This window comes from Cyprinodon tularosa, unplaced genomic scaffold (assembly GCF_016077235.1).
Source record: "Cyprinodon tularosa strain WSP-4 unplaced genomic scaffold, ASM1607723v1 ctg47, whole genome shotgun sequence".
Lineage (NCBI taxonomy): Eukaryota > Metazoa > Chordata > Actinopteri > Cyprinodontiformes > Cyprinodontidae > Cyprinodon > Cyprinodon tularosa.
In genome coordinates, this window is record NW_024039196.1 from 363151 (window position 1) to 391053 (window position 27903).

A 27903-nucleotide genomic window follows, 5' to 3' on the forward strand; every position below is an offset into this window, starting at 1 on the left:
TACTCAGAGGAAGAAGAAACCATCAACAAGATTATGCCAAAGTTTAGCCGGACTGTCATTTCGTCTCCGTGATATCAGAGGGAAGGATGAGGCCCACAGCAAAGAGGCTCCGTTTCACAGTTCTGTGTTTCATAATACTGCTGTCAGGACTCTATCGATGGGTGAGTGTGAATGAACATTTCTGTTCCCGTGACTGCTCCGTGACTCAGCCCTGGCTACAGTTGTGTTGTAACGTTTATCCACCACGGAAAACCAAACTGAGCCAAAAATATACACATTAGATTCAAGCTAGCTTCATCCACTAGACGGATTTATATTTTTCTTTTAATATAGCACCAACTTCTACAAGACAAGGCGTGTTTTTTGTAACAGAAATGAATGTTTTAGGGTGACGGGTTTTACTTTCTATAGACTGGCTGTACCTGCCGTAGTTAAGGCAGCTTTCGAAACTTATCGGAGTTAAACAGCCTTTAAAGCTGCAGAAATGTCTCTTTTCAACCCACAGAAACGACCGAAACACAAGAATGTGTGAGAATCAGACAACTTTAAGGCTACATTTAAAATATCCTGATTATTACATCGGGCAAATAAAATGCATATCAGCACTAAGTTAGAGATCAAATTAGAAAGGGATTGAAAGTGCAATCTATTATTATTATTGATCATTCTTTGTTTTTTAAAACTAGAGAAGCACAGATTGATGGTTCTGACCAGAGTTCGGAATATGCTGGATTATCTCTAATCTTAATCTCTCATTATCAGTTCAGATACCTGGATAGTCGCCTGTTCTTTACCTCTTGTTATTAAGCCAATGAATAATGCAAGGGAAAATAAACTCTTATATATGTTTTTATTTTTGTTCAACCTTAATAAACAGTAAACATGAAGAGCGGGACATTATCATCTTTAATATTGATCGCCATGGTCTGACTTAAAATGTTGTTTAAAAATATTTCTCCATGAAGAAATGAGGCTTTATCCTAATTCACAAAACTAAAATAAAGTAATACAATCAACTCAATTTATTCATGTAATGCTAGTTTACAGGACATGTAATTTAAAGTTTTGCAGAGATGATTCAATCAAATCATCCAGACAGATTATTGAAAGGTTTTCCCTCTAAGGAAAGCTGGCTGATTGCATGAGAGATTCATTATTCATGGATGAGCATGCAGCAATCCTTCACAATGTGCATGTGTGCAGCAACAGTGGGGCGGAAAAACTCGATTTAAATGTTGAAATATATTTCTTAGTTTGCATTGCATTTGGGTATAAACAGAAATTATCTTTTAATTCCTTAAGTTTCAATTACACCTAAAACTGTTAACTTTATGGAAAGAAAATATGCCATAATTGTCCTTTTCCATTACACACGTGTTTATAGATTGAAATGTTATGAATTTCTTTTAACTAATTTGAAAGAAAAAAAAAACTTTTATGTATTATAACTGCTGATAACTTATCCAGCAGAGATTAACTGGTGATTTAAAACTGAATCAGAAATGATCGCCCTGAAGTTCAAATTCATCAGGTGAACAGTTACACTTAAAAAAACAAACAAAAGAGCAAAAGTCAGCCATATGCAGCTGATTTTTGATATATAGATATATATGGTTAGATATCTATCTCTATAAGGGGAATTGATTAAGAGAAAGCAGCTCAATCTTTTTTTCTTTAATTTAATCAGTTGTAAGTAGCCCCCACTCATCCTCAGTGACCTCTCTATTTCCCTCACTACATTATTTACACTTCTTTATATGATGCAATTAGGTCTCAACGCACAGACCTGCTTTGAAACCAAGCTAAAACATTAGAAACATCACAGATCGTTACTGTTTCAAGATAAGATAAGAAAAATGAAAAGAATGTCTGAATCAGTGCAAATATTGACAGCCCGAAAGCTGCTGTGGCTAAGCAGAAAAGTTAAGAAGAACTCGTGAGTATATAGGCAGAAATGGAATTTCTGCCAGAGAATCGTTGAGGGGACGTGTTTGGTAACCTGAACAAATACGACTCTGCGACACGGTCACGCGGTTCAGGTATGATGTCCAGCCTACAGCCTCTGTTTTCCTGAAATAATATCACTTTCTTGTGAATAATAACCCACAAAAGTAGAACAGAGTTTAAGACCAGATATTTTCATGAAACGGTTTGTAAGAGTATGAATAAGTGAATCAACTTCCTTAGTTAACCTCGCCTACGAATAACATGTGATTGCTCAGATGCTGAACAGGCAGAAAGCAGATCATGTTTTGCTTTATTCCAGTGCCTGTTGACAATTATATTTCCCATTTAAACCTCTTTTTAACATTATCTACTTAAAGTGACACCTGGTTGTTCTTCAAGCACTGTGTTGAAAACATGATTTGCAGAAGTGAAAATGTTATTTTTAAGCATTCAGGGCATGATATGAAAAAGTCATGAAATAAAAAAAGAAAGAAGGAAGTCACAGTGCTTCTTTTCTCTCACTGCAAAATCACAAAATTCTAATAAACCGACCCACATGTCTTAAATTTAGAATGCAGTTATTGTATTTTATTTATTTACTTTCACTGTGCCGACATTCTGCTGAGCATGAATCAAATGTAGAGACATAGTGTATGTTACTAACAGTGTTTTTATTTTGGTTGTCTGTCAGGTTGAGGCCCAGCACTGCGTTTGGTACGGTGAATGTGGAGAGTCTAAAGTAGTTGGAAAAAAGTACAACTGTAACTACACTGGTGCCCCTATTCCACTAGAACCTAAAGGCTACGAGCTTCTAACGGTACGTTCCACTTCTTCTTTGGTGATGTACAGTGGATTCCATCTAATACATTCTTTGCTCCTTCTTTTTTTGCAAAATCGCTCAGCTTATTCATATTAGATTTAGAGCATCTATGAACATCCGTTTTTAAGTTTTAGCCAGGATTTAATCTCTACCATTTGCTTGCACAAACATCCTCTGATCTGAGCTATGCTGTTGTAACTCTGGATGTATGTTTTGGGCCATTATCCTGCTGGCTGCTGAACCTTGCTCTGGTTACAGGACTTTTTTTCACTGTCTGACTCCCTGTATTTAGCTCCATCCATGCTCCAACAACTCCAAATAACTTAATCAGCTGCTCCTGCTAAAGATATAACATTCCCGCACCATGAAGCAGTGACCAACATGTTTTTCTGTTGCGATGGTTCACTAAGGGTGATTTGCCATGTTAGCTTTTTGTTGCACATTGGGCCTAAACTCAGAAAGGTTTGTTTGTATAAAACCCCTGCAAACCGGATAGCACTGGTAAAGTAGCATGACTCCTTGTTGATAATTAAACCTTTTATTTCAATGTCATTTTTGTTTGTTTTTACTTTTATTTGTTACTATTTAGGATACTCCTATGTTGAGTGCATCATAAAAATCAATCATTGTCATTATTGTTATTTCTTTATGATGATTCCTATTATTAACTCCATGGCTAAGAACTTCATCTTCCTTTCACAGCCACCCTGCTCCCTCAAGCAACCAGTAGCTGTTGAAACTGCCATAATAACAAAGGGTAGATCTCTGAATAACGCATGACTGATTGGACACACCCAGGCAGATCAGGGACATGCAGTCATTTATTAATTTACAGGACCTGACATAAATTAAACGCGCCCCTTTAAACTATCCGTGTAAGAGCACATTCAAACGCAACAACAGTAGCACGTGCAATTTCACTTCTTTAAATAGGGTGGTCCAAACCAGTTTTTCACCTTTTATCAAATTTTCTACATCACTTGCATCACACCCTGTTAATTCATGTGGTAATTTTATTGTATTTTCACATGCAAACTTCAGGCCCATAGAGTTTTGCATGTAAACCAGAATAGTGAGATTTTGCCTTCTTGCTGGTCTTCCATAAAGGCTCACAGTGCATAGATTCTCTCCCTGTGAGCGGGCATCTTAATGATCAGCTTCAGTAGATGGTATTTCTGCTATGATTCTTAGTTATTCTGGTGCTGTTTGCTCTCTAATATGCAAAGACTGAAGGCCCTCTCAGGCCTTGAAGGTTTGCATTTGTGATTCAACACAAGCACTGGATTTATTAGGGGTGTTGGAGTCTATCATTTTCCTTTCAATTATTCACTACTTTGTTTTGATGTGTCATATAAAAACTCAAAAGATGTGATGTGACAAACCTAAGAAAAGGGCCTAGGGGCTGTAGATACTCTTGGAAGGCGCTGTCTACAGGTGTGTCAAAGCCTTTGTCATATGTGCAGGAGCTCTGTCCAGGATATGACTACGGGAACCGAAGTCTGTGTTGTGATGTTGCCCAGCTGTCCACTCTCAAAGCGAGCCTCCAGCTGCCCCTTCAGTTCCTGTCTCGGTATGTTAGATGAACTGATGAATCACATGACATTCCTTCATCATTATCTGTTCCCGTCTGCAGTGCTGCAGATAAATCTGTCGATGTACTGTTTTGCACTGAAACCACAATGCATTTTGTTTGATTGTTTTTTTTTTTTTAAGGAAAGAAGAGTTCATTTGATATTGTTGTTATTTGGATTGAAAATCAGTTTTTAAATAACTATTTTATTTCTTAAGGGAAACAAATCTAACTAGAATTTGTATCAAAATGTAATGTGCTCCCCTGTTACATCAAAAATAAACTATAACTAACCTGAATTTCTGTATAGTCTCATTATATGCATTGTATATATATATATATATATATATATATATATATATATATATATATATACACACAGGTGCTGGTCATAAAATTAGAATATCATGAAAAAGTAGATTGATTTCAGTAATTCCATTTAAAAAGTGAAACTTGTATATTATATTCATACACTACATACAACCTCATATATTTCAGATGTTTATTTTGTTTAATTTTGATGATTACAAATGACAACAAATGAAAATCTCAAATTCATCATATCAGAAAATTAGAATATTACTGAAGACCAATAAAAACAAAGGATTTATAGAAATGTTGGCCAACTGAAAAGTATGAACATGAAAAGTATGAGCATGTACAGCACTCAGTATTTAGTTGGGCCTCCTTTGGCCTGTATTACTGCAGCAATGCGGCGTGGCATGGAGTCGATCAGTCTGTGGCACTGCTCAGGTGTTATGATAGCCCAGGTTGCTCTAATAGTGGCTTTTAGCTCTTCTGAATTGTTGGGTCTGGTGTATTGCATCTTCTTCTTTCAGAATACCCCATAGATTTTCTATGGGGTTAAGGTCAGGAGAGTTTGCTGGCCAATTAAGAACAGGGATACCATGGTCCTTCAACCAGGTACTGGTAGCTTTGGCACTGTGTGCAGGTGCCAAGTCCTGTTGGAAAATGAAATCTGCATCTCCAAAAAGTTGGTCAGCTGCAGGAAGCATGAAGTGCTCTAAAACTTCCTGGTATGTGGCTGCGTTGACCCTGGACCTCAGAAAACACAATGGACCAACACCAGCAGATGACATGGCACCCCAAACCATCACTGACTGTGGAAACTTTACACTGGACTTCAAGCAACGTGGATGAAGTGCCTCTCTTCTTTTCCTCCAGACTCTGGGACCTTGATTTCCAAAGGAAATGCAAAATTTACTTTCATCAGAGAACATGACTTTGGACCACTCACCAGCAGTCCAGTCCTGTTTCTCTTTAGCCCAGGCAAGACGCTTCTGACGCTGTCTGTGGTTCAAGAGTGGCTTGACACAAGGAATGCGACAGCAGAAACCCATGTCTTTCATACGTCTGTGTGTGGTGGTTCTTGAAGCACTCACTCCAGCTGCAGTCCACTCTTTGTGAATCTCCCCCACATTTTTGAATGGGTTTTGTTTCACAATCCTCTCCAGGGTGCGGTTATCTCTCTTGCTTGTACACTTTTTTCGACCACATCTTTTCCTTCCCTTCGCCTCTCTATTAATGTGCTTGGACACTGAGCTCTGTGAACAGCCAGCCTCTTTAGCGATGACCTTTTGTGTCTTGCCCTCCTTGTGCAAGGTGTCGATGGTCGTCTTTTGGACAACTGTCAAGTCAGCAGTCTTCCCCATGATTGTGTAGCCTATAGAACTAGACTGAAAGACCATTTAAAGGCTTTTGCAGGTGGTTTGAGTTAATTAGCTGATTAGAGTGTGGCACCAGGGGCCATCAATTTTGAACCTTTTCACAATATTCTAATTTTCTGATATGATGAATTTGAGATTTTCATTTGTTGTCATTTGTAATCATCAAAATTAAACAAAATAAACATCTGAAATATATGAGTTTGTATGTAATGTATGAATATAATATACAAGTTTCACTTTTTAAATGGAATTACTGAAATCAATCTACTTTTTCATGATATTCTAATTTTATGACCAGCACCTGTATATACATATTAGTGCTGTCAAAATTATCGCGTTATTATCGCGTTAACGCGAGGCCATTTTAACGGCGATAATTTTTTTAACGTGAGATTAACGCTATGTGGTTTTATGGTACAATTTTCCAAGTACATGCCGCTGTAGCCTGCGAGAAGGCGGGGCTATTTTCCCCCAGTGTATGCATTTCTCATAGGCTTCGAGAGCGGAGAGCTCCTCAAGGGAAAAAGACGCTCATACACTGGGTGACGCTAGTGCTTTTTCTTTAAGCCCCACCACCAACAAACAAGTTGAGTGTCTGGTAACTAGTAGCAACCTGAAATACGCTGAGAAAACAGATTACTGAGGTGAAATGGAATCTGCTACGGCACTCTTGCTGTCTGTGTACGCCACAGGTCGGTATCGTGTGTGTGTGTGGGTGGGTGGGTGTGTGTTCTCATGTTTGTTAAGAGGCTGAAAAATAACTTTCTAGAGCATAGACTACCTCCATCTAGTGATGTCGGTCTATTGATTTTGATGTATTGATTGAAAATTGTTCATTATTATCTTGGTTAATTAACATCTAATGTTAACTGTACTACATTTTATAGCAGTAGGGTAAAATGCTTGTCTTTGTTCAAAAGACTGTATTAACTGTAAAGACTGTCTTTTACATCAGCCTGTTTTCAGGGCCTTTTTTTTGGCTACATATTTGTTATTTTTTGCTACATGCCTCCCCATCTTCTTGCCATATGTTTCTATGGCATAAATCAGTGTCTGTGACCTGTTTTCATTTTAAAAAAAGAACATTGGCACAAACCTAGCCTGTATGTATTTTTTGTATGTCATCGAGAGTATTTAAATTATTTTCAATCAGAAAAAAAATTTGCGATTAAAATGCGATTAATCGCGAGTTAACTCAGGCATTGATGCGATTAATCGCGATTAAAACAATTTTATCGATTGACAGCACTAATATATATATATTAGGGATAGAACGGTTTATGAAAACCGTCCAAACCGTTTGTTTCGACTGTCTTTGTTAGATTTGCGTGTGTTGCGTTCGGTTCATGCGCTGCTCCTTTTTCTCATAGGCGAAGCGTTTACACTCCAGAGCAGAAGGTGGCGTTACTGCGACCAAAGCCAACCACCAGTAGTAAAAAAGAAGAAGAAGAAGAAGCGAAGCAGCGTAGCAGAAAAAAATCAGTTGTGGAGAATTGTGTGGGTATGGCGAGTGGGAAAGAACGAGTTGAAAGACGTGCCAGGAGCACTTTATAGGTCTGCTGTATGGGACCGCTTTGCATTTAGAATGACCTACGATGACGGCGGAAAGAAAGTTGTGGATAAAAATGCAACAGTGTGCAAGCATTGTGCAACACGTTTTGTTTATGCTAACAGCAACACGACCAGCATGTCAGGCTAACAATCAACATATATGAACTGAACCGAAAACCGTGACCACGAAACCGTGAACCGAACCGAACCGTGGATTTTGTGAACCGTTCCACCCTAATATGTATGCATATATTACATTTAGGCCTGTAGAATCAAAAAGTATTCAAAGTAGAACCTGTCTGAATGCATGAAGAAAGTTTAAAATCTTAATTAAAAAAAAAAAGCTTTGGGAATCATGAGAACCTCACCACTTCCTTTAAAACACTTAACAGTGGTAAACCTTAGGAACTGCCATCTAACCAGGATTACATCAAGAGGTAGATGGTGATTCATCGACATATCTAAACATATCTAAAGCCCTGCAGATCTCTTTTCTCAGGACAAATTTAAGTCAGGAACAGCCTCCATCAAAGCGTTCAAAACCACTTCTGACCAAAAGTATCCAAAGGGTCAATTCATGTTAGTGAATGCTGCGTGGTTGTGTTTTTATTTTTATTTCCATGTCTGTGCAGGTGTCCCTCCTGTTTCTACAACCTGATGAACCTGTTCTGTGAGCTGACATGCAGCCCCCATCAGAGCCAATTCATGAACGCCACCAATGTTACTGGAACCGACGTGATGGAAGTGCAGTACTACATCGGACAGACCTTCGCTAACGGTGAGCCTATTGCTAGAACTACCTCTGGATGTACAACAAGGTGCCTGTACAATGTTTGACATGAAAACATGTTGCCTAAGAAATCTAAGTAACCATGTTTTTTATTGCTGGTTCTATCAGGTTTCATGCAAACTTAAAAAATAAATTAATAAAAGTGAGGGTGAGTTTGTAGAGAAAATAAAATCTTTAATTTTCTCTTTGTTTTCCTCCAGCCATGTACAATGCCTGTCAGGATGTCCAGGCACCCTCTAGCAATGTGAAAGCCTTATCGCTGCTATGCGGCAGGGACGCAGAAGACTGCACTCCTACCAACTGGATCCAGTACATGTTCAGTACTGAAAATGGTCAAGCTCCTTTTCCCATCATCCCTATATTCTCTGGTAAGTAACCATTCTTCCTAAGGATTGTCTTTTCAAAATTCTAATTGTTCAAAACCATTAGAATGCTAAAATGTTTTTTTTTTTTTTTAATTAGCCATTTTCTGTTTGTATTCCAGATGTGGAGGTTTCTGGTTACACACCCATGAACAACAAAACCTATGCCTGCACAGAAGGCTTAGAGGATGGTTCAGGTTCCTGCTCCTGTCAGGACTGCTCGGCAGCCTGTGGCCCCAAACCCATACCCCCTCCTCTGCCCCCTCCTTGGACCATCCTCGGTATGGATGCCATGTCTGTCATCATGTGGATCTCATATATGGCCTTCCTTCTCATCTTTGTCGGAGTTTTAGTGGGCGCTTGGTGCTGCAGGTAATGCGCTCATGAGAGCTTGTTTTTTTTTTTTTTGATATTTCATTTGTACGTTTGTTCTGAACTGACTTCCAACTGATGTGCAGGAGAAGGACCATCGCATCAGAGTACGCCCCTATTTTGGACAGCAACAACCCGCTTTCCCTCAATAATGACTACCCCAACCAAGGTATGGCCAAAAAAGAGATGCAACTCCATGTAAAGTACTCAATTAATTGGTGTTCCCACCACTCACTGCAAATTAAAGCCCAGGTGATGGCATTGGGTCTATTTTGACACTGTTATCTTCTGTTAAAAAGAAATTGAGATCATTGTTCTGCATCAAATCAGTATTTATTAATCCTTGCAAGGAAGAACAGATACAATATTTGCCAATGTTCTACCTTAGGGGTGTCAAACTGGTTCCAGAAAGGGCCATGTGGCCTAAGCAATAGAACACCAGAATCCATTCATCTCATCAAGTCATCATGTTCAGATTGGACTCACTTGATGAGATGATTGGAGTCTGGTGTTCTATTGATTGGTTGGAAAGAAAACCTGCAGCCACACGGCCCTTTCTGGAACCAAGTTGACACCCCTGTTCTACCTGTTCTTATCTAATCAAGGGTTTTCTAAAGTAAAGTTGTGAAGGTCTTCACATACAGCTAATCAAAACAAGTTACAGACGGTTGAAGTGAACATTGAAATGTTGAATAATCTGGAAACTAAACGAGTCTGGCCGCTGTTCCAAACTCTCCCTAACAGTATTAAGACAACCCCTCTCACCCAGAAACTGTGTAGGTTTGCATGTGTGAGACAGCTTGAATGAATACTTTTTAAAGTAAGTAAATCAAAACCAGCGCTCATAATTAATCGATTTTTCCGACCACAACTCCATCCAACTGGATAACTTATTATTAATCAGCACAGCTTAAAAGCATCATATCAGTTTTGCATCACAAAATTGTGATGTTGATCAAAATGTTGATTACATTGGATTCATTTTGCAGCTTTATTAGAGACTGTAAACAATGATTTTAAATGTAGTAATTAGTTGTATGTAAGACCAAGCCTTTCCAGCAGATGATTGGGCCTTGATCAAAGTCATTATTTTGCAGTACTGGCTGTGTGTAAGGTATTTTACCCACTGGGGCGTAAACCTCAGGTCATGTTGCCTCTGGTGGGTTCATTTTTAGCTTCACTGCTCTTCCCATCAGCTACGCTGTGCTGCCTTTTATCCATTGATGTGAGAGTAAATCCCCAAAAAAGATAATAATAAAAAAAACAATCCACTGGACTTTGTTTCCAAGTTTAAAGATGTTTCACTTCCCATCCAGGAAGCTTTTTTAATTCAAAATGTCAGAAATAAAGGTGAGTTCGCGGCTCTTATACAGTGGCCCAACAAAGCTTTTAGAAAACATGAAAATTGAAATGTCTGAACGGGTCCACCCCTTTAGATTTGGGTTCATATGGCTTCTTTTGTTGGCCTGCAATCCCCCATACCTGTCTATGTCTCTGAAATTTGCTACAAAACTACAAGCTATGTCTAAAAACAGAAGTAAGATTGAGTGGAAGTTTGAGGTTGTAGTGTGTAAAAAAATAAAAATAAATAAATAAAATAAAAAGTTGAATGCTTTTCTAAGAGACTCTACCTATAATGTAATTGCTCTTCAAAGGCAATAATATTTGTTGTTCTGATCTTTGATTTTCTCCTCTCAGTGGATGCATCCTGTGGTGAGAAGCTGGGCGAGCGTTTCGAGAACCTCATGCGAGTTTTCTTCAGCCGCTGGGGTTCTTTCTGCGTTCGCCATCCATCAGTGGTCCTGCTGGGCAGCTTCATATTGGTGATCGCTTGTAGCGGAGGCCTGATCTACATGCACATCACCACGGACCCTGTTGAGCTTTGGTCGTCGCCGACCAGCCAGGCCCGCCGAGAGAAGGACTACTTCGATGAGCACTTTGGACCGTTCTACAGAACGGCGCAGCTCATTATAACCACCCCGATTAATGACACTTACATTTTCTCTCCGTACCCTGTGGGCTCGGACGTCCCCTTTAAAGCCATCCTGTTCAAAGATATCCTGCATCAGGTTGGTTGTTTAGAAAACACTTGATTTATTCAGCCTTGGGCAGTACATGTGCCTTTCTCAGTATGCAAAACTAAACCTTTAGATTTGCTGGGGTTAAAAAATATGTAATGAATATAGATAAACTTATTGTTTGATGTAGAAGATCCTACCTGAGCTTTTTACTTTATGAACTTTTTAGCCTCCCATGCTCTACAGTTCCCGCAGCCCTGCAGTGGACAGAAAAAGATAGTTTTAAATTTTTTGCCCCATTTTAATTAATTGAAGGGCACTTTCAACAGTTAAACACTGTTGTTTTCATGGTGTCTGTTTTGTTTTTTTCATTTTCGCTTTTATGTTTTTCTTCCTAATGCACCGTCCAGGTGCTTGACCTTCAGCTTGAAATCGAAAACCTCGTGGTTGAATATGAGGGCCAGAACATCACGTTAAAAGACATCTGCCTGGCTCCTCTGGCCCCGTACAACAACAACTGCACCATCCTGAGTGTTCTCAACTATTTCCAAAACCGCCATGATGTGCTGGATCACAGCATAGGGGACGACTTCTATGTGTGGGCCGACTACCACGACCATTTCCTCTACTGTGTCAGGTATCTCTCCTCTGGGCCATTTTCATCTTCTTTATCGATAAGATGGTGTTTTGTTTGTTATTCTTTGTATTATGTTTAAACTTCCCTTTTAAATCTTGTTTGTATGGCTTATTTTGTTAAGTAGAAAATAATTTGTTCCTCATTGCATTTTCACAGAACTGTAGAGGAAGATATTAAATGTTAAAGAAAAAAAAATGGACCCACAGATTGGCCCAGTATTGGTTTTGGTTTCAGTGGTTTTTCAGTTCATCATATGATGCCTGGTCAAGCTTTCATTTACCTTCAAGAACATTTTTCTGGCCAAGACTAAGAGCAGGAAAGCATTTTGGGGAAGAAAAAAAAACAGACAAAACTTATTGCAAACAACCTGATTAAAGTATGCTTCTTAGTCCTTCAAGCTTGTGGTGGTTAGAGATTAAATCTGTGTTGATTGTATTTGATTCCTGCATTATTTACATTCACTTAGAGCAGCTATCTGTTTCAGAAGAGCAAACTAAGAGGATTTTCTGCCCAGGTGTTTGGTACCGAGCGTAGAATTAAATTCTGGAAGAAAACTATCTTAGAATATACCAGTGGTGCATGATGCTGTTGGCAGTAATGTTCATTAAATGTATGAATGTGATGCCAAACTGTCAAATGAACCCTGAAAAGAGCAACATCCCGTGGTTTGGTATTGGTAGGCTTCTCCATTCCTGTCGGGAATTTGTTTTTCAGTTCTTTCTAACTAAAATCATCTAGAGATGAGTGATTTCATATATTCCTCTCCTGCAGTGCCCCAGCTTCCCTCAACGACACCACTGCCCTCCATGATCCCTGTCTAGGAACCTTTGGTGGTCCTGTGTTCCCCTGGCTGGCACTTGGGGGCTATGATGGTAAGTTTTTCTTTTTTTTTTTTTTGCATGTCATTTCACACCTTTACTGGCCAGTGACGCTTTTAGCCGACCATATCAGCAGCCCACTGGATTCTATGATGATTCATTATTGACTAAATACAAACCCTTACAGAAGTTTTTTCTCTCTCAGTGCAACCACCAACTGAAGCATAATTTGTTTGGAGAAAGCAAACATAACAAGTTGTAGTGAATGACAAGATGAAAAAAAAAAGATTTTTTTTTTCTCCTTCATTTGCAAATCAGTGTAACTAACTGCAGTTGGTACTTTGACTGTAATGAATGAGCAAACAAATGAAACGTCAGCACTCTGCTCATTCACCCTCAGGGTTTTTGTTGCAGTCTTAGTTTAAGGTTGTGCTACTATATTCCCACATTTTTTTCCTTGCTCGAATGAATTTACAAAAGCCAAATGCGTTACTCGTTCTACCTCTCTGTCACACCTTTTCCATTGAAGGTGTAGGAGGCTCCAACCTCCCCACCAAAAAGACTCATCAGCTCTGATTGGCCTGCTTTCTCTGGGCTGATCTTCAGGCCCCGCCCCCTCTAGTGTTTAGAAAGCCTTTTATTGGATGCAAACATAACGTAGCTTTATGACCTGAGTGAAGCACAAGTAAAAAATGTGAACCATTTGGATAGAAATGACAAACCCAAAGATTACGATGAACAACTCAGTTCTTTCAAAAGAAAAGAAAAATAACTCTTTGTTATTAAAGCAGTGAAAATGACACTGGATCCAGCGATAGAACTGTTCTATTAAAACACTAATAGGTTGTCCATGTAAATATATTCCAAAACATTTATTTTCATGTTGTATTATAATAAAACAAAAAATAAATGAATCATATGTTATACATATTTATTAATAATATCATTAACAACCCTAAAGAAGAAAATAAGTGAAGATGAAATGTTTTAATCAAAACTATAAGTTCAAATCATTATTAGCTCTATTGAGGTACTTTTTTCATCACTTTCAGCGTTAATGAGGCTGCAGTGCTCCAGGAAACCATAAAAAACGTTGCTCTGCTCATCAATTACACCCTAACACCTGATCTGTAATGGAATCGCTCTGTAATTTGCTGTTTATCTCATGAATTAGTTAATAGTGTTTCATTTTATTGTTTCAGCTATGATTTTTGATTTATGTTGCTGTCCATTCCAGCCACAGATCCTGATGGTTAAAGCCGACGTATGAAGATTTAGAATATTTCAATTAGTTTTATTGTTAATTCTATTTATGAATGATTATTAATATGAATTCGTTTTGAAATAAGGACATTTGTAGCCCTATTCAATGATTTTGTTTTTATACTCCTTAATTGTTCTGGGAAATTCAAATAAATATTGTAAAAGAAATGCTTATTAGAAGCATTTAGCTCCTCTTATATTAGTGAATAATTTTAAGGATTACTAAGATGTCAACTTTTCATATACATGGTTTCCGGGGGTCATTGAAAATCATTAAAAGTCATGAAGTAATTATTTTTTAAATTGAGGCCTGAACTGGCATTAAAACCCATTAAATGTGAATATTGCGGCATTTAAAATGCTTTATTTAGAAAAAAAAAGTTTATAAAAACTATATATATATATATATATATATATATATATATATATATATATATATATATATATATATATATATATATATATATATATTTGCAAATATATCAGGATATATTATATGGCAATATATTTGCACATTTGTGCGGAGCTGCTTCAGGTTGACCGTAAAGCCGTATGTTCGGAAAAAGGCGGAGAAAAGGCTAGAGAATGGGGAAAGTCATGGGTACTTGTTGATGGCATTAAAATTATTTCTAAGAACATTAAAAGAGCATTAAATAAGAGTTACTCATTCCTGTATAAACTCTGATATAATATATGTCTTATTTCTTCACATTAAAGGGGCAAACTACAACAATGCCACAGCGCTCGTGATCACCTTCCCACTCAACAACTACCTGAACGACTCGGTGAAGATGGGTCAGGCGCTCGCATGGGAACTGGAGTAAGATTGCAATCAATCGGACAAACCCGACTTGGCTTTTCCTTTTTTTATGTGTATAAACTGTATAATCTATACGTGTGTGCAGGTTCATCAGGTTTATGAAGAGCTATAACAACCCCAACCTCACCGTAGCCTTCAGTGCTGAGAGGAGCATTGAAGACGAGATCGACAGGGAGAGCAACAGCGACATCAGCACTATCGTGATCAGCTACGCCATCATGTTCATCTACATCTCCCTCGCCTTGGGCCACATTCACAGTTTCAGAAGGCTGCTGGTAATAGACAAAAGCTTGATCTGTTGTCAATGTTTTTTTGTCTATAGACAGGACCTTTTAGTGATGTTTCTTGCTTCCACACATGGCTAGAATAGTTTCAGGTATTACACATCTAAACTCTACCATCCTGTTCTACGCTGGAGCTACACGGGTCACAGCGCTTGTTACTCATGCATGAAGCGCATGTGGTTAAATGATTCACCTTGTTTTTTTTCTTTATCTTTACAGGTGGACTCAAAGATTTCTCTGGGTATAGCTGGCATCCTGATAGTGCTCAGCTCCGTGTCCTCATCTTTGGGGATCTTCAGCTATGCGGGTATCCCACTCACACTCATCGTGATCGAGGTCATCCCCTTCCTTGTGCTGGCTGTTGGGGTCGACAACATCTTCATCATTGTGCAGACATACCAGGTTAGCTTTAACTGTTGCTCTTATGCATTTTGGAAGAACTAACCCTCAGTGGCTGCCTCTTAAAGAAGAGATGTAAAATGGGAATATGTGTGCGTTTGTGAACAGAGGGATGAGCGGTTGCCACAGGAGGAGCTTCACCAGCAGATCGGTCGTATTCTTGGAGAAATAGCGCCCAGCATGTTTCTCTCTTCATTCTCCGAGACTGTGGCCTTCTTCCTTGGTAAGATAAGTTTTTTTTAAATGAGAACAGTTTCCACCCAGAGGAGGCAGATTGGAAGTGGAAATGACCAAAGTGCTACAAACCAGAAACCATTCAGATGGGATCACTTAGTTATTCTGGAGAGATTCTCAAACTCTACTTCTCAATAATATACCGCATTACATATTTAGATTGCAATATCATGATAGTATCGTATTACAACATACATGCCAATACTCATCCCTAACTTAAGCCTCGGGGCTAAAAAAATGGGGCCTTGCACTCATCGACTCAGTTATGAGTTACTGATTGAAAGTTTCTAAAAATGCTTACCAACTTAAAAAAAGAATGCATAAGATCTTCACTTACACTGCCTTAAAAGCAGCTGTTTGGGATCTCAGATATCTGCAGGTGATGTGATTTCATATTGGAAGATCATTTCTATATTCTCTATTCTAAACTTTGGATTCTACAAAATAAGATAAGTTCAGAGACATTTTACATATATTAACCAGAGGTAGCAATGCTCATGGCCCCCACTGTATGATCTTAGTAGGTGTGTTTCCATTAACAATGAAATTGCATAAGTTATAATAAAAAAAATACATTTACTAAATGGAGACACATTTTAAAAAAGCTCTCGTTCTTTAAAAAGTGTTTACACTTCGATGAGGTGGCTTTTCGGGCGTATTGAAATTCTCATTCACAAAATTCATGAAACTGCAATGGAAACACTTTTCTTTTTTGCATCACACCAGTCCCATGATCCGCAGCTGGACCTTACTGCCTTGCAAAAAGATAAAGAAGATGACCGTATGTAGTTGGAGGAGGATGGCGCCCACTAGAGCTGTGGCTCAAATATGGATAGATTTTATTTGTTTCCATTCATCGCTGCATTCTTGTTTTTAGAGCAATGATGTTAGAAAATGTATTCATGTGCAATTCCAACTGTAATTGCTATTTGATTGAAATGCCACAACAATAGAACTTTGGATTTTTGAATTTAGCAGAATATTGACATAGTTTTGCACACATTTGTAATGGAAACGCAGCTAATATGTCATTATTATATATGATGCTGCTATATCATCCTGCTATTGGTGATACTGCAGTGGTAAAAACAAGAACATGAAAGGTTTTCCATGGTGAAGAACCTTGAGCTTTGAAAAACATTTTCTATGCAAAATCAGTAAAAATCTGCCCTATATTCATGGGTAAACTATTTGAAGTTTAAACTTAAGTTTGATTTTAAGAATCAAAATAAAAGCGTTGACATTGCTTCAGGTTGATTGCTTCAGGAAGCTGACTTTTTTCTTGGTGAACTTCCAGGTGCCCTGTCAAACATGCCTGCTGTGAGGACTTTCTCTCTGTTTGCTGGCTTGGCTGTTTTCATCGATTTCCTGTTGCAGATCAGTTGCTTTGTCAGCTTGCTGGGCCTGGATGCCAAAAGACAGGAGGTAAGAAAAAGCAGGAAACTGGAATTTGCACCAATTCTGGCTTTACTAATAAAAAACAGCTAAAACTGATGTCAGCTCTTGATCTTGTCGTGCCCTGAATTATGTCACATCTTAAAACAGATTTTTATTTAAGTCAAAGGTGAGCTGACTAACCATGTTACATCAGAGCTGCATTTCAGTTTCATGTGACCGTTGGTTATTTAAATGTTCCTTAGAGTTTTAGTGCTGCTCTGTTTTTACTTCCTGATTTTCCTATCAGTTGTTTCATTTGATTTCTTTTGCCAACAACTGTAAGGAATAATTTTTTTCATATCCAAACTAGGGCTGGTGTCCATTCAAATTTCAAAAACACATTTGATTCTGTATCTATAGACCTAGAACAGATTATTTTCCCATGTGGTCTGATCTTAAATTGAATTAAAAGCATTTTTTAAATGTAATTCTTTAGATGAATTAATGACTGTAGTTGTGCAACACGTATGTGTTGACTAGTAAAACCACAGTAGCACAGGTCTTAAACTGTGCTTTACAGAGGTTTTCTTTATGGTAGCAGTATCCAGGCCATATAAAAAGAAAATAAACAGCTTTAGACTTCAAACAAAGCTGATTGAAGCTTGTCCATTTAAAAAAACTCAAAGAAATAACAAAACTGTATTTTTTATCAGATGTCTTAGATGTTAATGAATTTAGAACATGTTCCAAATTTGATTCAAATAGTGTATTGAATTTTGAAATGCAAATTTATTTTTATGAATCAGTAGATTCTAGATTTGGGAAGTTTCAGCTTTAAATAAGTTAGATTTTAAATAATCAAAGATTCAACTCTATCTGAAGTGAGTTATGAGTTAACAATATTTGATTACAAAAGTGACAACGTTTGTGGAATTTGTGAGAGTTACAAATAAAAATCAGGGCAGTTGTTGGGTTTTTTCTATTTACCGTATGGATTATTCTAATTAACTTTCATCGGGCAATTATTAAATTCATATTTTGTTTTCTTTCTCTACTGCACCCATACCTTCTTCCTGTTTTGCCCCCTTGCTACTTAAACCCGCTCCTATTTCTATTGATCTTTTTTCAAGTCGGGCTGTATGTATATATTTCTAGGGCTTCAATTAACCAACAATTTTGCTAATCGGTTATTCTGTTGATTATTATTCTGATTAATTGATCAAAAATTGGATAGCAAAAGTTTCCTTAAAGACGATTTTTTTTTTTTTTACAAACTTGAGCATAAATCTATTCCACATGAGTAGTTCTTGCTAAAGCATATTTTTGAATAAAATGTTTTTAATCTTCAATGCAATGTTTTTTTTTTGGCTCTAATTACTGCTCTTAATGGGTTGCTCTGTCAGCTAAAATCTTCATTTTCCAGGTCACGATGAATCACTTGACGATTATTTCAATTATCCATTAGTAATGACTGTTCAGATGAATAGTTTCAGCCCTACATATTTCCCCTTAATTCAGGTCAGTAATACTTTATTAATCCCAACGGCCCATCAAAGAAGATGATATTTAATTTCAGACTGTCCTGGTGAGACTATGAGGATCCAACTGCAGGGTGAGGGGTGGAGGCGGAGCTATATACCAGCGTAGCAGTGATGCTGCATTATTATTGGCAGGAAAAAATACTGATAGTTTGCTGGACACTTCAGCCCCCGTCTACTCTGTTCACCTGCCTGAGAGCAAATTCAGACTGAGTCTAAGTTGATGACAGAGTTTGAAGGGAGGGGGCTCATGTGCTAGTGAGGAGGAAAATGGGTTTAAAAACACTAATAAAATTAGCTTACCTCTGAAACAATTTGGCTAGAACCCTCAATTTTGGTTATATGAATAGATGTGTAGAAATAAATATGGGAATCGTTTCAGAATCAGAAAACTTTTCTTTTTTTTTTTTTTTTGCAGTGATTCAGGACGCAAATTATTGTTTAAAGAGTTTATCTAAAGTTGATTGAACTTATTTGCAGTGATTCAGGACGCAAATTATTGTTTAAAGAGTTTATCTAAAGTTGATTGAACTTATTGATCAACTAACGATGAATTAATAGGCAACCATTTTCCCAAACACCTGAAATTGTTCTTGTATCAAGAGTGCATTTTGAAAAATCAGGGTTCATTTTTTCGTAATATGTTGTCCTGCTGTATTAAATGCTGACTGAATAAACAAGAATTGACTTTCTGACATATTACTAAACATGGACGTATTTCTAAAAAAAACAAGATGACTATAATAAAAAGTGTGAAGTTTTTATAATCCCCCCACGAACATGGAAGTAAAACGCTCAACTAAAAGCATGTCGTGCCTTAATTGCTCTCAGAGGATTGTTAAAGCCTCACAATGTCACAGTTAACTGAAGCAGGGAAGCATTGTCAGCACTGTGGTTCAAAGAGTCCATAGCATGGGAAAATATTTCATGTCAGTGAATGTTGTTTGTCAGCCATAATGGCTGTATTAGTTTTTAATATCACCCCCAATTCCCTGTTCTATGAAACTCAACATCTACAATATAGAAACAGATTTATTATAAACTTTGTTTAAAACTATCACATGCCACCATTTTGCTGGTTGTTCTGAAAACTGTTGACCTGCTTATGTTTTCCGGCCTATTAAGTGTTTGAATGATTCGACTGTAGGAACAGATTCGTGATGGCACTCTTTAAACGCTGTGGTCTGCCTTTTGTGTTTAAAAGGGGAACCGGCTTGACATCTGCTGCTGCGTAAAACTGCCTGAACGTCAGGAAGTCAAGACGGAAGGCTTCCTCTTTCGCTTTTTCAAAAAAGTCTATGCTCCATTCATCCTCAAGGAGTGGGTTCGGCCGATCGTTGTGAGTCTTACTAGAGCAGCGATGCTTATCCCTATTTTAATCCCACGATGAATTCAAGAAGTAGATGTGACTGTCATGTTCTTGTCAACAGGTGGCGGTGTTTGTTGGTGTACTGTCCTTCAGTATCGCCGTTGTCAATAAAGTGGAAATTGGACTGGACCAGAAGTTATCTATGCCTGATGTAAGTTTTTACATTTTCTGTTCTTTTATTTGTTTTTCATTGTCTACAGTTCGTTCTGACAGCTCGTCTCATCCTTTAGGACTCCTATGTTCTGGACTACTTCAAGAATTTGACCGAGTACCTCCACACCGGAGCTCCTGTTTACTTTGTAGTGGAGGAAGGGCACAACTACAGTAGCCCAGAGGGCCAAAATTCTGTGTGTGGAGGAGTAGGATGTAACAACGACTCTTTGGTGCAACAGATTTATGCTGCCTCACTTATCAGCAACTAGTAAGAAACACTTAAAATACTGATTGGAACATTATCTTCGTCACTGAACTCATTCCAGTCCCTTCACAAAATCCTTACCTAATTTACCAGTTTTTCTTTTTTTTGCTCCTAGCACAACTATTGCCTACACCCCATCATCGTGGCTGGATGACTACTTTGATTGGGTGAAGCCTCAGTCCACCTGCTGCCGCTACTACAACAACTCAGGAGCTTTCTGCAATGCCTCAGGTAGCTTCAGCGCTCTGTACCATTATCCAGTGAACTCTTTAGATCTAAAGCTGAAAACCATGCTGCACTTTAATCAGCTCTTTAGTAATAACATTGCATTTTTTAACAGAAAACATAAAGAATATATGGCCGATATATAATCATAATTCTGTGCCCTTTCTTTTTTTATTGAAAAAGCTTCCTGGAAGGGAAGGGAAATGTTTTCAAACTTGGAAACAAAGTCCAGTGGATTGTTTTTTTTTTTACTTTTTTTTTTTTTAATCTTTGTCCTTTTCCTTTTCTCCTTGTCATCTTTTCTTCTCCCCTCGTTGTGTTCCTTCCTTGCTTCCTTTAATCCACACTTAAGTTTCATGTTTAGGTTAAAATATGGAGTTGTGGTGAATATTTGTATTTTTATTTATTTTTAATTCACATTAACTACTGAAAACTCTGAAACCTGCACTCTGGGGAAGTCTGGAATTTCTACCTGGAATACTGAGGAACTCAGATCTGAACTTGCTCAGCTGCTTTTTTTTTATAAAATCTACGTGTTCTTCTGCTGCTAATGTGAATTTTTTTATTTATTTTTTTGCTTTAATTGCCTTCTCGCAAGACCTGCAAGAAAAAAATAATAAGAAATGGGATCTTTTGAATTTGAATGTATATTTACTTTATCTGGACCTTTCATCTCTGGCAGTGACGTATTCTCTTATGTCCTGTAAATAACTAATTAACTAGTTTCTAAATGTGCGTTCTAGTTGTGGACCCGTCCTGTTTATCCTGTCGGCCCATGACTCAGAGCGGAAAGCAGAGGCCTGAAGGAGAAGACTTCATGAGGTTTCTGCCCATGTTCCTGTCAGACAACCCTAATCCCAAGTGTGGAAAAGGGTAATTTATCCCCATATTTTTCATTTTAATAATAAAAATTAAACTTATCATTGAATCATTTTGGTCTAACCTTTTGTTGACCCCTTTCATTCCCCCAGCGGCCATGCAGCTTACGCGACAGCCGTCGAGCTGTATACCAACAACACGGGCGTTGGGGCCACGTACTTCATGACATACCACACCATTCTAAAGGAGTCTCCAGACTACATCGATGCTTTGAAAATGGCTCGAATCGTTGCCAACAACATCAGCCAGTCTTTGGGTCACAAAGTTTTTGCCTACAGGTACGTTCTGATAACAAGCTGCTGAGTTTCCTTCAGAAATTGATGGAAGTCGGCGAGGAACTGTAGGTTAAAAATAGGGATGTCCTGATCCGATACTAATACTGGAAATCAGTGAATTAGTGTTCAAAGAAAGAAATATTGGATCATTTCAGCCTGCATCTAAAATCTCAGATTTAAACATGCTGATAGAAACAGTCTGCTTTAGTTTCACGCAATGTTCAATGATAAATGGTTAAGTTATTCTCACACATTTTACTTTTGTTTAATCCTTTCTTCTTTTTTTTTTTTTTTTTTTTACATCACCTGATCAAGCCTTTTCTAATGCTACACCCTACAAAATGAGTACTATCTATAAGTGTGATTTAGGGCTGAAACGCTTAATTGGATTAATTGTGATTAATCACTTATTGAAATAATCCTCAACTCATTTAGTAATCAGTTAATTGTTAACTGGAGTATAGAGACTGTAAAACATGCTTTAGCTGACAGAGCAACCACTTAGAGCAGCGATTATATCAAAATTGTAAAAATAAAACTCCTCAAGTGGAAAATTTTTAGTTTCACCTGGTTTGATTACGTAAAAAATCTTCGTAAAAGAACTTTTGGCTATCTGATGATTAATCGATGAATTGAAAAAATAATCGACAGCTAAATCAATTTGCAAATAGATCATTAGTTGCAGCCCTGGTATGATTCATGTTGATCTGGTATCCTGATAATATTGGTATTGGACAATACTCACAGCTGCAATAATGGTATCATATCAGAAATAAAATTTTAAAAAAGTATGAGGACATCCCCAGTTAAAGTTGAGCACAGAGACCAGGACTGCTGATCAGAGTTAATTTAGAGACACATTCCCTTTGCCTGATTCTTCCTGGATTTAAAAAAAATCAAAAGCCTTCTTCTTCTTACATGTATGTAGACTAGTGCGAATGTTCAACAATCACCACACCATGTCCTCTTTCCTTTACGGACTGATTACGTAAAAATGTTTTTGCTTCTTTACAGCATCTTCTACGTGTTTTACGAGCAGTACCTCACCATTGCCTACGACACGGCTCTGAATCTGTGCGTGTCACTTGGAGCCATATTTGTAGTGACGACAGTGCTGCTGGGATTGGAGCTGTGGTCGGCAGTGATGGTCAGCATTACCATCGCCATGATCCTGGTCAACATGTTCGGCGTCATGTGGCTGTGGAGCATCAGCCTCAATGCTGTGTCTCTTGTCAACCTAGTTATGGTAAGAGTTATCATAAAATGTATAGAAATATTGAGGCCTACCTGTTAACGGCTGCATTCGGTTCTTATCAGTCAGACCCTTTTATTAAATCAAGCTCCTATTTCTGATGATTTCTGAAACAAACAGTTGTTGTAATGAGGATTCCTTTTTTGCCATGGTTGAGGGTCATCTTTGTGCTGACTTTTCACCCCTGCTTGATATTCAAAGATCATTTCTGATGCATGCTGTTAAGGCAACAAGAGTTATAGTCATCAGTGCTCTGTTGGTTCCATAGCTCTTACCTTTCACTAGCAATGACTTCTATAAGGACCACAGTAAAACCAGATGCTGGTATTGTAATCGCCTTTGCTTCTTCATGACTTCAAAGACTCGTTCTGTCAGACTTTGGATACGCAGCAGAATAACAATCTAAACACCAGGAGATCCAACTGAGTGACTCTAAAACCACAAAACAAAATGTTTTTGGGGTGACTTAAGGTCTGGACCTAAATTTGATTGGGATGGTTTGTTATTGCTTTAAACAGACTGTTTGTTTATTCTGGGAAACCATCTTATGTATCTGAAATAAAACAACTTTACAGAGAAGCAGCATCTAACAGGCCTCCCCAATGATTTAAAGCTGCAACCCCAGTTGCCATAAAGTTGTCTTGATGGTGGAGGTTGCTATCAATGTTGGCCCAAGTAACAGGTTATTAGGTTAAGGGAGAAGGTACTTTTATATCTAAGGCTTGGTCTTTTTCTTAGTTAATAAAATCACAACTTTAACCTGTATCTTGTATTCTCAGTTCATCCTTATCTTAAATTCAGCTTTATTAGACCATAGAAATGTGCATGCAACAAAAAAAGAAATTGAGAAAATATCTCTAAGGGGGAAGTAATTTTTGTTCCAGCTCTGCAAATGTGATACATTCAGAACAAAGTTCGTCAAATGAGGGATTTTGCCAGTAAACACATGAGCAGTCATGATGCCACATAGTGTCAGATTGACTAAAAGGAAACTTGAGGTCAAATATGACCTAATGTCACCTCTGAAAATCCTTATGAAGAAGAAAAAAATGCAGATGTGTTTGACTTTCTGTCCTAAATGTTCAGCTTCTCTCCTTGGTTTTGCAGAGCTGCGGCATCTCTGTGGAGTTCTGCAGTCACATAGTGCGAGCGTTTTCCATCAGCGTAAAGAAGAGCAGAGTGGAGCGAGCGGAGGAAGCCTTGGCTCACATGGGCAGCTCTGTGAGTCGCAACTGATGGCTTTTTATTTCATTCATTATAGGAAGTTAATTCTGTCACTTGTTTGTTTTTTTCTTTTCTGTTTTTTTTTCATGAAAGAGCACCACATTCAGATTACAAAACAGCAAAAACTAGAGGATATGACCTGAAGATTGTTGAATTGTTTGAAATATCACTAATCACTGTGCGTTAACTAAGATAATTCTTTGTAGTTGTTTTTTCTTAAAGGATAAAGCAGTTTTTGTATGAATCATGTTCCTTTTTGTCAAATGTTTATTTTTCATATTAATCCTTGACAGGTGTTCAGTGGGATCACACTGACAAAATTTGGAGGTATTTTAATCCTAGCGCTCTCCAAGTCACAGATATTCCAGGTCTTCTACTTCAGGATGTACTTGGCCATCGTGTTGCTAGGGGCAACGCATGGCCTCATCTTCCTTCCAGTTCTTCTCAGCTATATAGGTGAGTGATCTCATGCAGCAACAGCAAATTAGAAGCTGTGCATATACTTAACAGTTAGATGAATGTCATATTAGGTTATTAGTTTTTTTATTTATTTTTGTTGAACTACTGATCTTTTGCAATATAGTTGATAGGAAAGGATGTAAAGAGAAGGGAAATCATTCAGTTATCAAACCTAGAATATGGGCACCTACTCTGCCCAACCCTCTTTTTAAGGCGGAGTAATCATACAGCCTCTGATTCACTAATTGCTAACATCTTTGAGAAGTCCTACATTTTCTTTTTTGTGGGCGTCAACAAGGTCCTGATTCTTATCAGAGATGGACAGCAGCTGGTTTAAAACAATCTTCCAAATATTAGTCTTGTCACTGCAGCTAAATGGCTGATAAAGGATGCGGATATCTGCAAACTCCACTCAGTCTCTTGGAGCTTCTTTCTGGGTTGATGCCTTCATCAGTCCACGTTGGTGTCAAACTGGTTTAACTTTGGACTTTCCTTCTGGTGTTCCAGCAGTTTCCAGTTCTTGCCAAGCTTAAACATTGAAGTTAGAAAAAAATCCTGTGTTAAGGATCATGTCTATTCAGGAATAGTAGATCCCATTAATTATTTTAATGGATTTGTATGTTCCTTTAAAAAGAACAGTTTAAAAATGCTCAAAGTTCATCAGGCATTCTCACCCCTCATCAGTTTATGTATGTTTCTGACCTGAATTCCATTTTATGTTGTAATTCACTTCTGTTGCACTCCAAAGGTCCGCCGGCGAACAGAGCGAAGGTGCTTGCAGCTAACCAGCGTTTTGCCGGCACAGAAAGGGAGCCCCTCATCAAATACTAGCCAGTGGTTGAGACGGCGTCCAAACAAACTAATGAACTGTTTGTGAGGGACTGTGCGTGGGTAAAAGCAGGAGCTGCTTCTTCAACTACCGACACACTCAACATCTCAGCTACTATGGATCTAACTCAGGAAGGTTCAAGGAAATGAGGAACGCCGAAGGCCATGTCCACAAGCACAAACGGAGCTTTCCTCAGAAGAATCGAATCAGAAACAGCTCTCTTCCTCGTCATCATCCTCCTCCTCTTCACACTACAAGACAAGCCTTTAGTATCTGAAACAGAACACCAAGGAACAGACAGTCTGACGGAGAGGAGCAGGTAGACCCTCCACCTGTCAACACTGGAGGAGCTCTTTGTTTTTGGAAAATTAGAAAAGGGTAAAACTGGTCTATTTTTATATAGACGACCAGCTTAATCCTATTGAAACGGCTTTCTTTTGGTTTGGAAAGAAGATGAGTATCTGTAGAACCATTTGATGCTACAAGTCACCTACTGAATTGATCGAGAAACAACAGTTAACAGCAATAGTTACCAATAGTCCTCAGCAGTTAGGAGCTGCATCAACAAGTTAGACCCATCTGCATCCACGCTGGATTCCTGTTGCATGAAATCCCCAAACAAAATGTGGATCTAAACTCTTAGACGCATATTCTCAATATTTTTCTTATTTTTATTCAGAAGTCAGTAAATTGGGACCAGACCTGAAAGAAAAACAAAATTCCAACGATCCTTCTTCTTGCCTTCTTCCCACATTTTTCCTCGGATTATTTATTTAAAAGCAGGTGAGCTGTTTACATTATCCGACACCAAAATTCATTAAGAGCACACCGACTTGTGTTCTTTTTGAAGACTTTATAGGACGGAGCGCTTTGGATTGACGTGTATCTGATGCGTTTTGTAGTTACTGAACAAAACTTTGTAGCATTGTTAAATTTGACGGATAAAAGAATATAAATGCATAAAATTGCAAAAAGAAAAAGCTAACGGGACTAATTAAATTTTTTCTTCTGTCATTGCAGTTTGGATATTTGCTTTTAAATTATTGTTTTAACTTTTGCTAATATTTGCTGCTTTTCTGTATATGTTTAAACCTCTCATAGGTCCCTTTAAAAAAAAAAAAATTTCTTTGAGATGATTTAAGCTAAATGTGACCAATCAACGCTTCATGTTGGTCTTTGTTCTCATGCCTTACCTTTACCTCAACATGTCTGACATTTTACCCTGTTATCCTGTGTGTGTATTCCTTAGAAACGGTAAACCATTTCTCGCTTTTATCGACAGTCCCTTCAGGATTGAGTAGTAATTTGTATAATGAGAGATAGAGCTGTATCTAACGCCAGCTTAAATCTGGATGTACGAAAAAAGAATGTTACGAGTTTTGTGTCTTGCTCAATCATGTATGAAAGAAAAGGTTTGTGGGGCGAGGGGGGGGAAAGACAATGCAAAACAAGGAAAACTTTAGTTTTTAACCATTTTTAACATTAAACCACCTGAAACTAATGCAGAGATTATGTTGTTTAATTCCATCTTTGTTTAAGCTACCTTAAAACACTGTTTTTTTTTTTTTTCATTCTTTAAATCCGCTGGTACGCTTAAAACATTCTTAAGATGTCCATAAATGGTGTACATGACAATTTTACCTACCCAGATAATCCAATATTTTGATATTTTGGGTGTTTTGTTTATATATTTCCAACCAGTAAGGATTCCTGCTCTACTTCAGGTTCTTTAGCCAATATAAACTTATCATCTAGGATGTAGCGTTTATCTCGGAAAAAATAATTCTTAGGCGCATAACCTAATTTCAGGACTAATATGTTTTATTTGAGGGGTTTTAAATGCATATGTGAATTTAATATCTTGAGCCCCACTGGAAACATTTTACTAAGAAATATGTTCATCCATTTTCCATCATGCTTTATCCCAGCTGGGGTCGTAGTATCTGAGGGATACTGGTGTCTATCTCCACCTGATGGACCAGTCGCCAGTCTATCACAGGGTAACACAGAGACAAACAACCATTCACGCACACACTCACACCTAAGGAGAATTTAGCGAAGCCAATTAACCTAACAGTTGTGTTTTTGGACTGTAGGAGGAAGTCAGAGTACCTGGGGAGAACCCACCCATGCACATGGAGAACATGCAAACTCCATGCAGAAAGATCCCAGGCTGGGAATTGAACCCGCAACCTTCTTGCCTTAAGGCAGCAGTGCTACCCACTGTGTCTCTGAGCAGCCCATATTATGTGCAGTGCTTGTTTGTTTTATTCATTTTGCCTCTGTTCAGAACTTTGACTGGAATTGTCTGAGCCTAACCACAGGGTGGCGCCTAAATCCACTGACTGACAAGAGGCTGCATGGGCTGTTGTTAATGTTAGTGGGAGTGACCTCATTTTTCTGACTGGTAGAGAGAATCAGTGCTGTTAAATTTTCTGCAGGGCTGCAAGGGTTTTGGATCCATCAACTGGAAGAAAATATAAGA

General features: G+C 38.1%; 1 protein-coding gene across 1 annotated transcript; it reads left to right on the forward strand.

Annotated features, from left to right (window-relative positions):
- npc1 (Niemann-Pick disease, type C1) lies at positions 1-26919 on the forward strand. Its single transcript, XM_038301614.1, has 25 exons — positions 1-161; positions 2639-2764; positions 4231-4337; positions 8209-8354; positions 8567-8734; positions 8851-9100; positions 9187-9269; positions 10799-11169; positions 11529-11755; positions 12527-12627; positions 14554-14656; positions 14742-14931; positions 15160-15342; positions 15448-15562; positions 16871-16998; positions 19693-19827; positions 19919-20008; positions 20088-20278; positions 20391-20506; positions 21244-21373; positions 21472-21657; positions 22669-22900; positions 24014-24127; positions 24424-24586; positions 25338-26919. The coding sequence occupies exons 1-25, from the start codon at positions 87-89 to the stop codon at positions 25418-25420; spliced, it is 3813 nt and encodes a 1270-aa protein (XP_038157542.1). The 5' UTR covers positions 1-86; the 3' UTR covers positions 25421-26919.
- The last annotated feature ends 984 nt before the right edge of the window (positions 26920-27903 follow it).

What these genes read in the sequence shown, in the direction of transcription:
- npc1 (XM_038301614.1), top strand. Translation starts at nt 87, where the DNA reads ATGAGGCCCACAGCAAAGAGGCTCCGTTTCACAGTTCTGTGTTTCATA. An exon ending in GTGGGCGCTTGGTGCTGCAG is followed by an intron (nt 9,101 to 9,186) that starts GTAATGCGCTCA and finishes ACTGATGTGCAG; the next exon opens with GAGAAGGACCATCGCATCAG. An exon ending in AGTTCTTCTCAGCTATATAG is followed by an intron (nt 24,587 to 25,337) that starts GTGAGTGATCTC and finishes TGCACTCCAAAG; the next exon opens with GTCCGCCGGCGAACAGAGCG.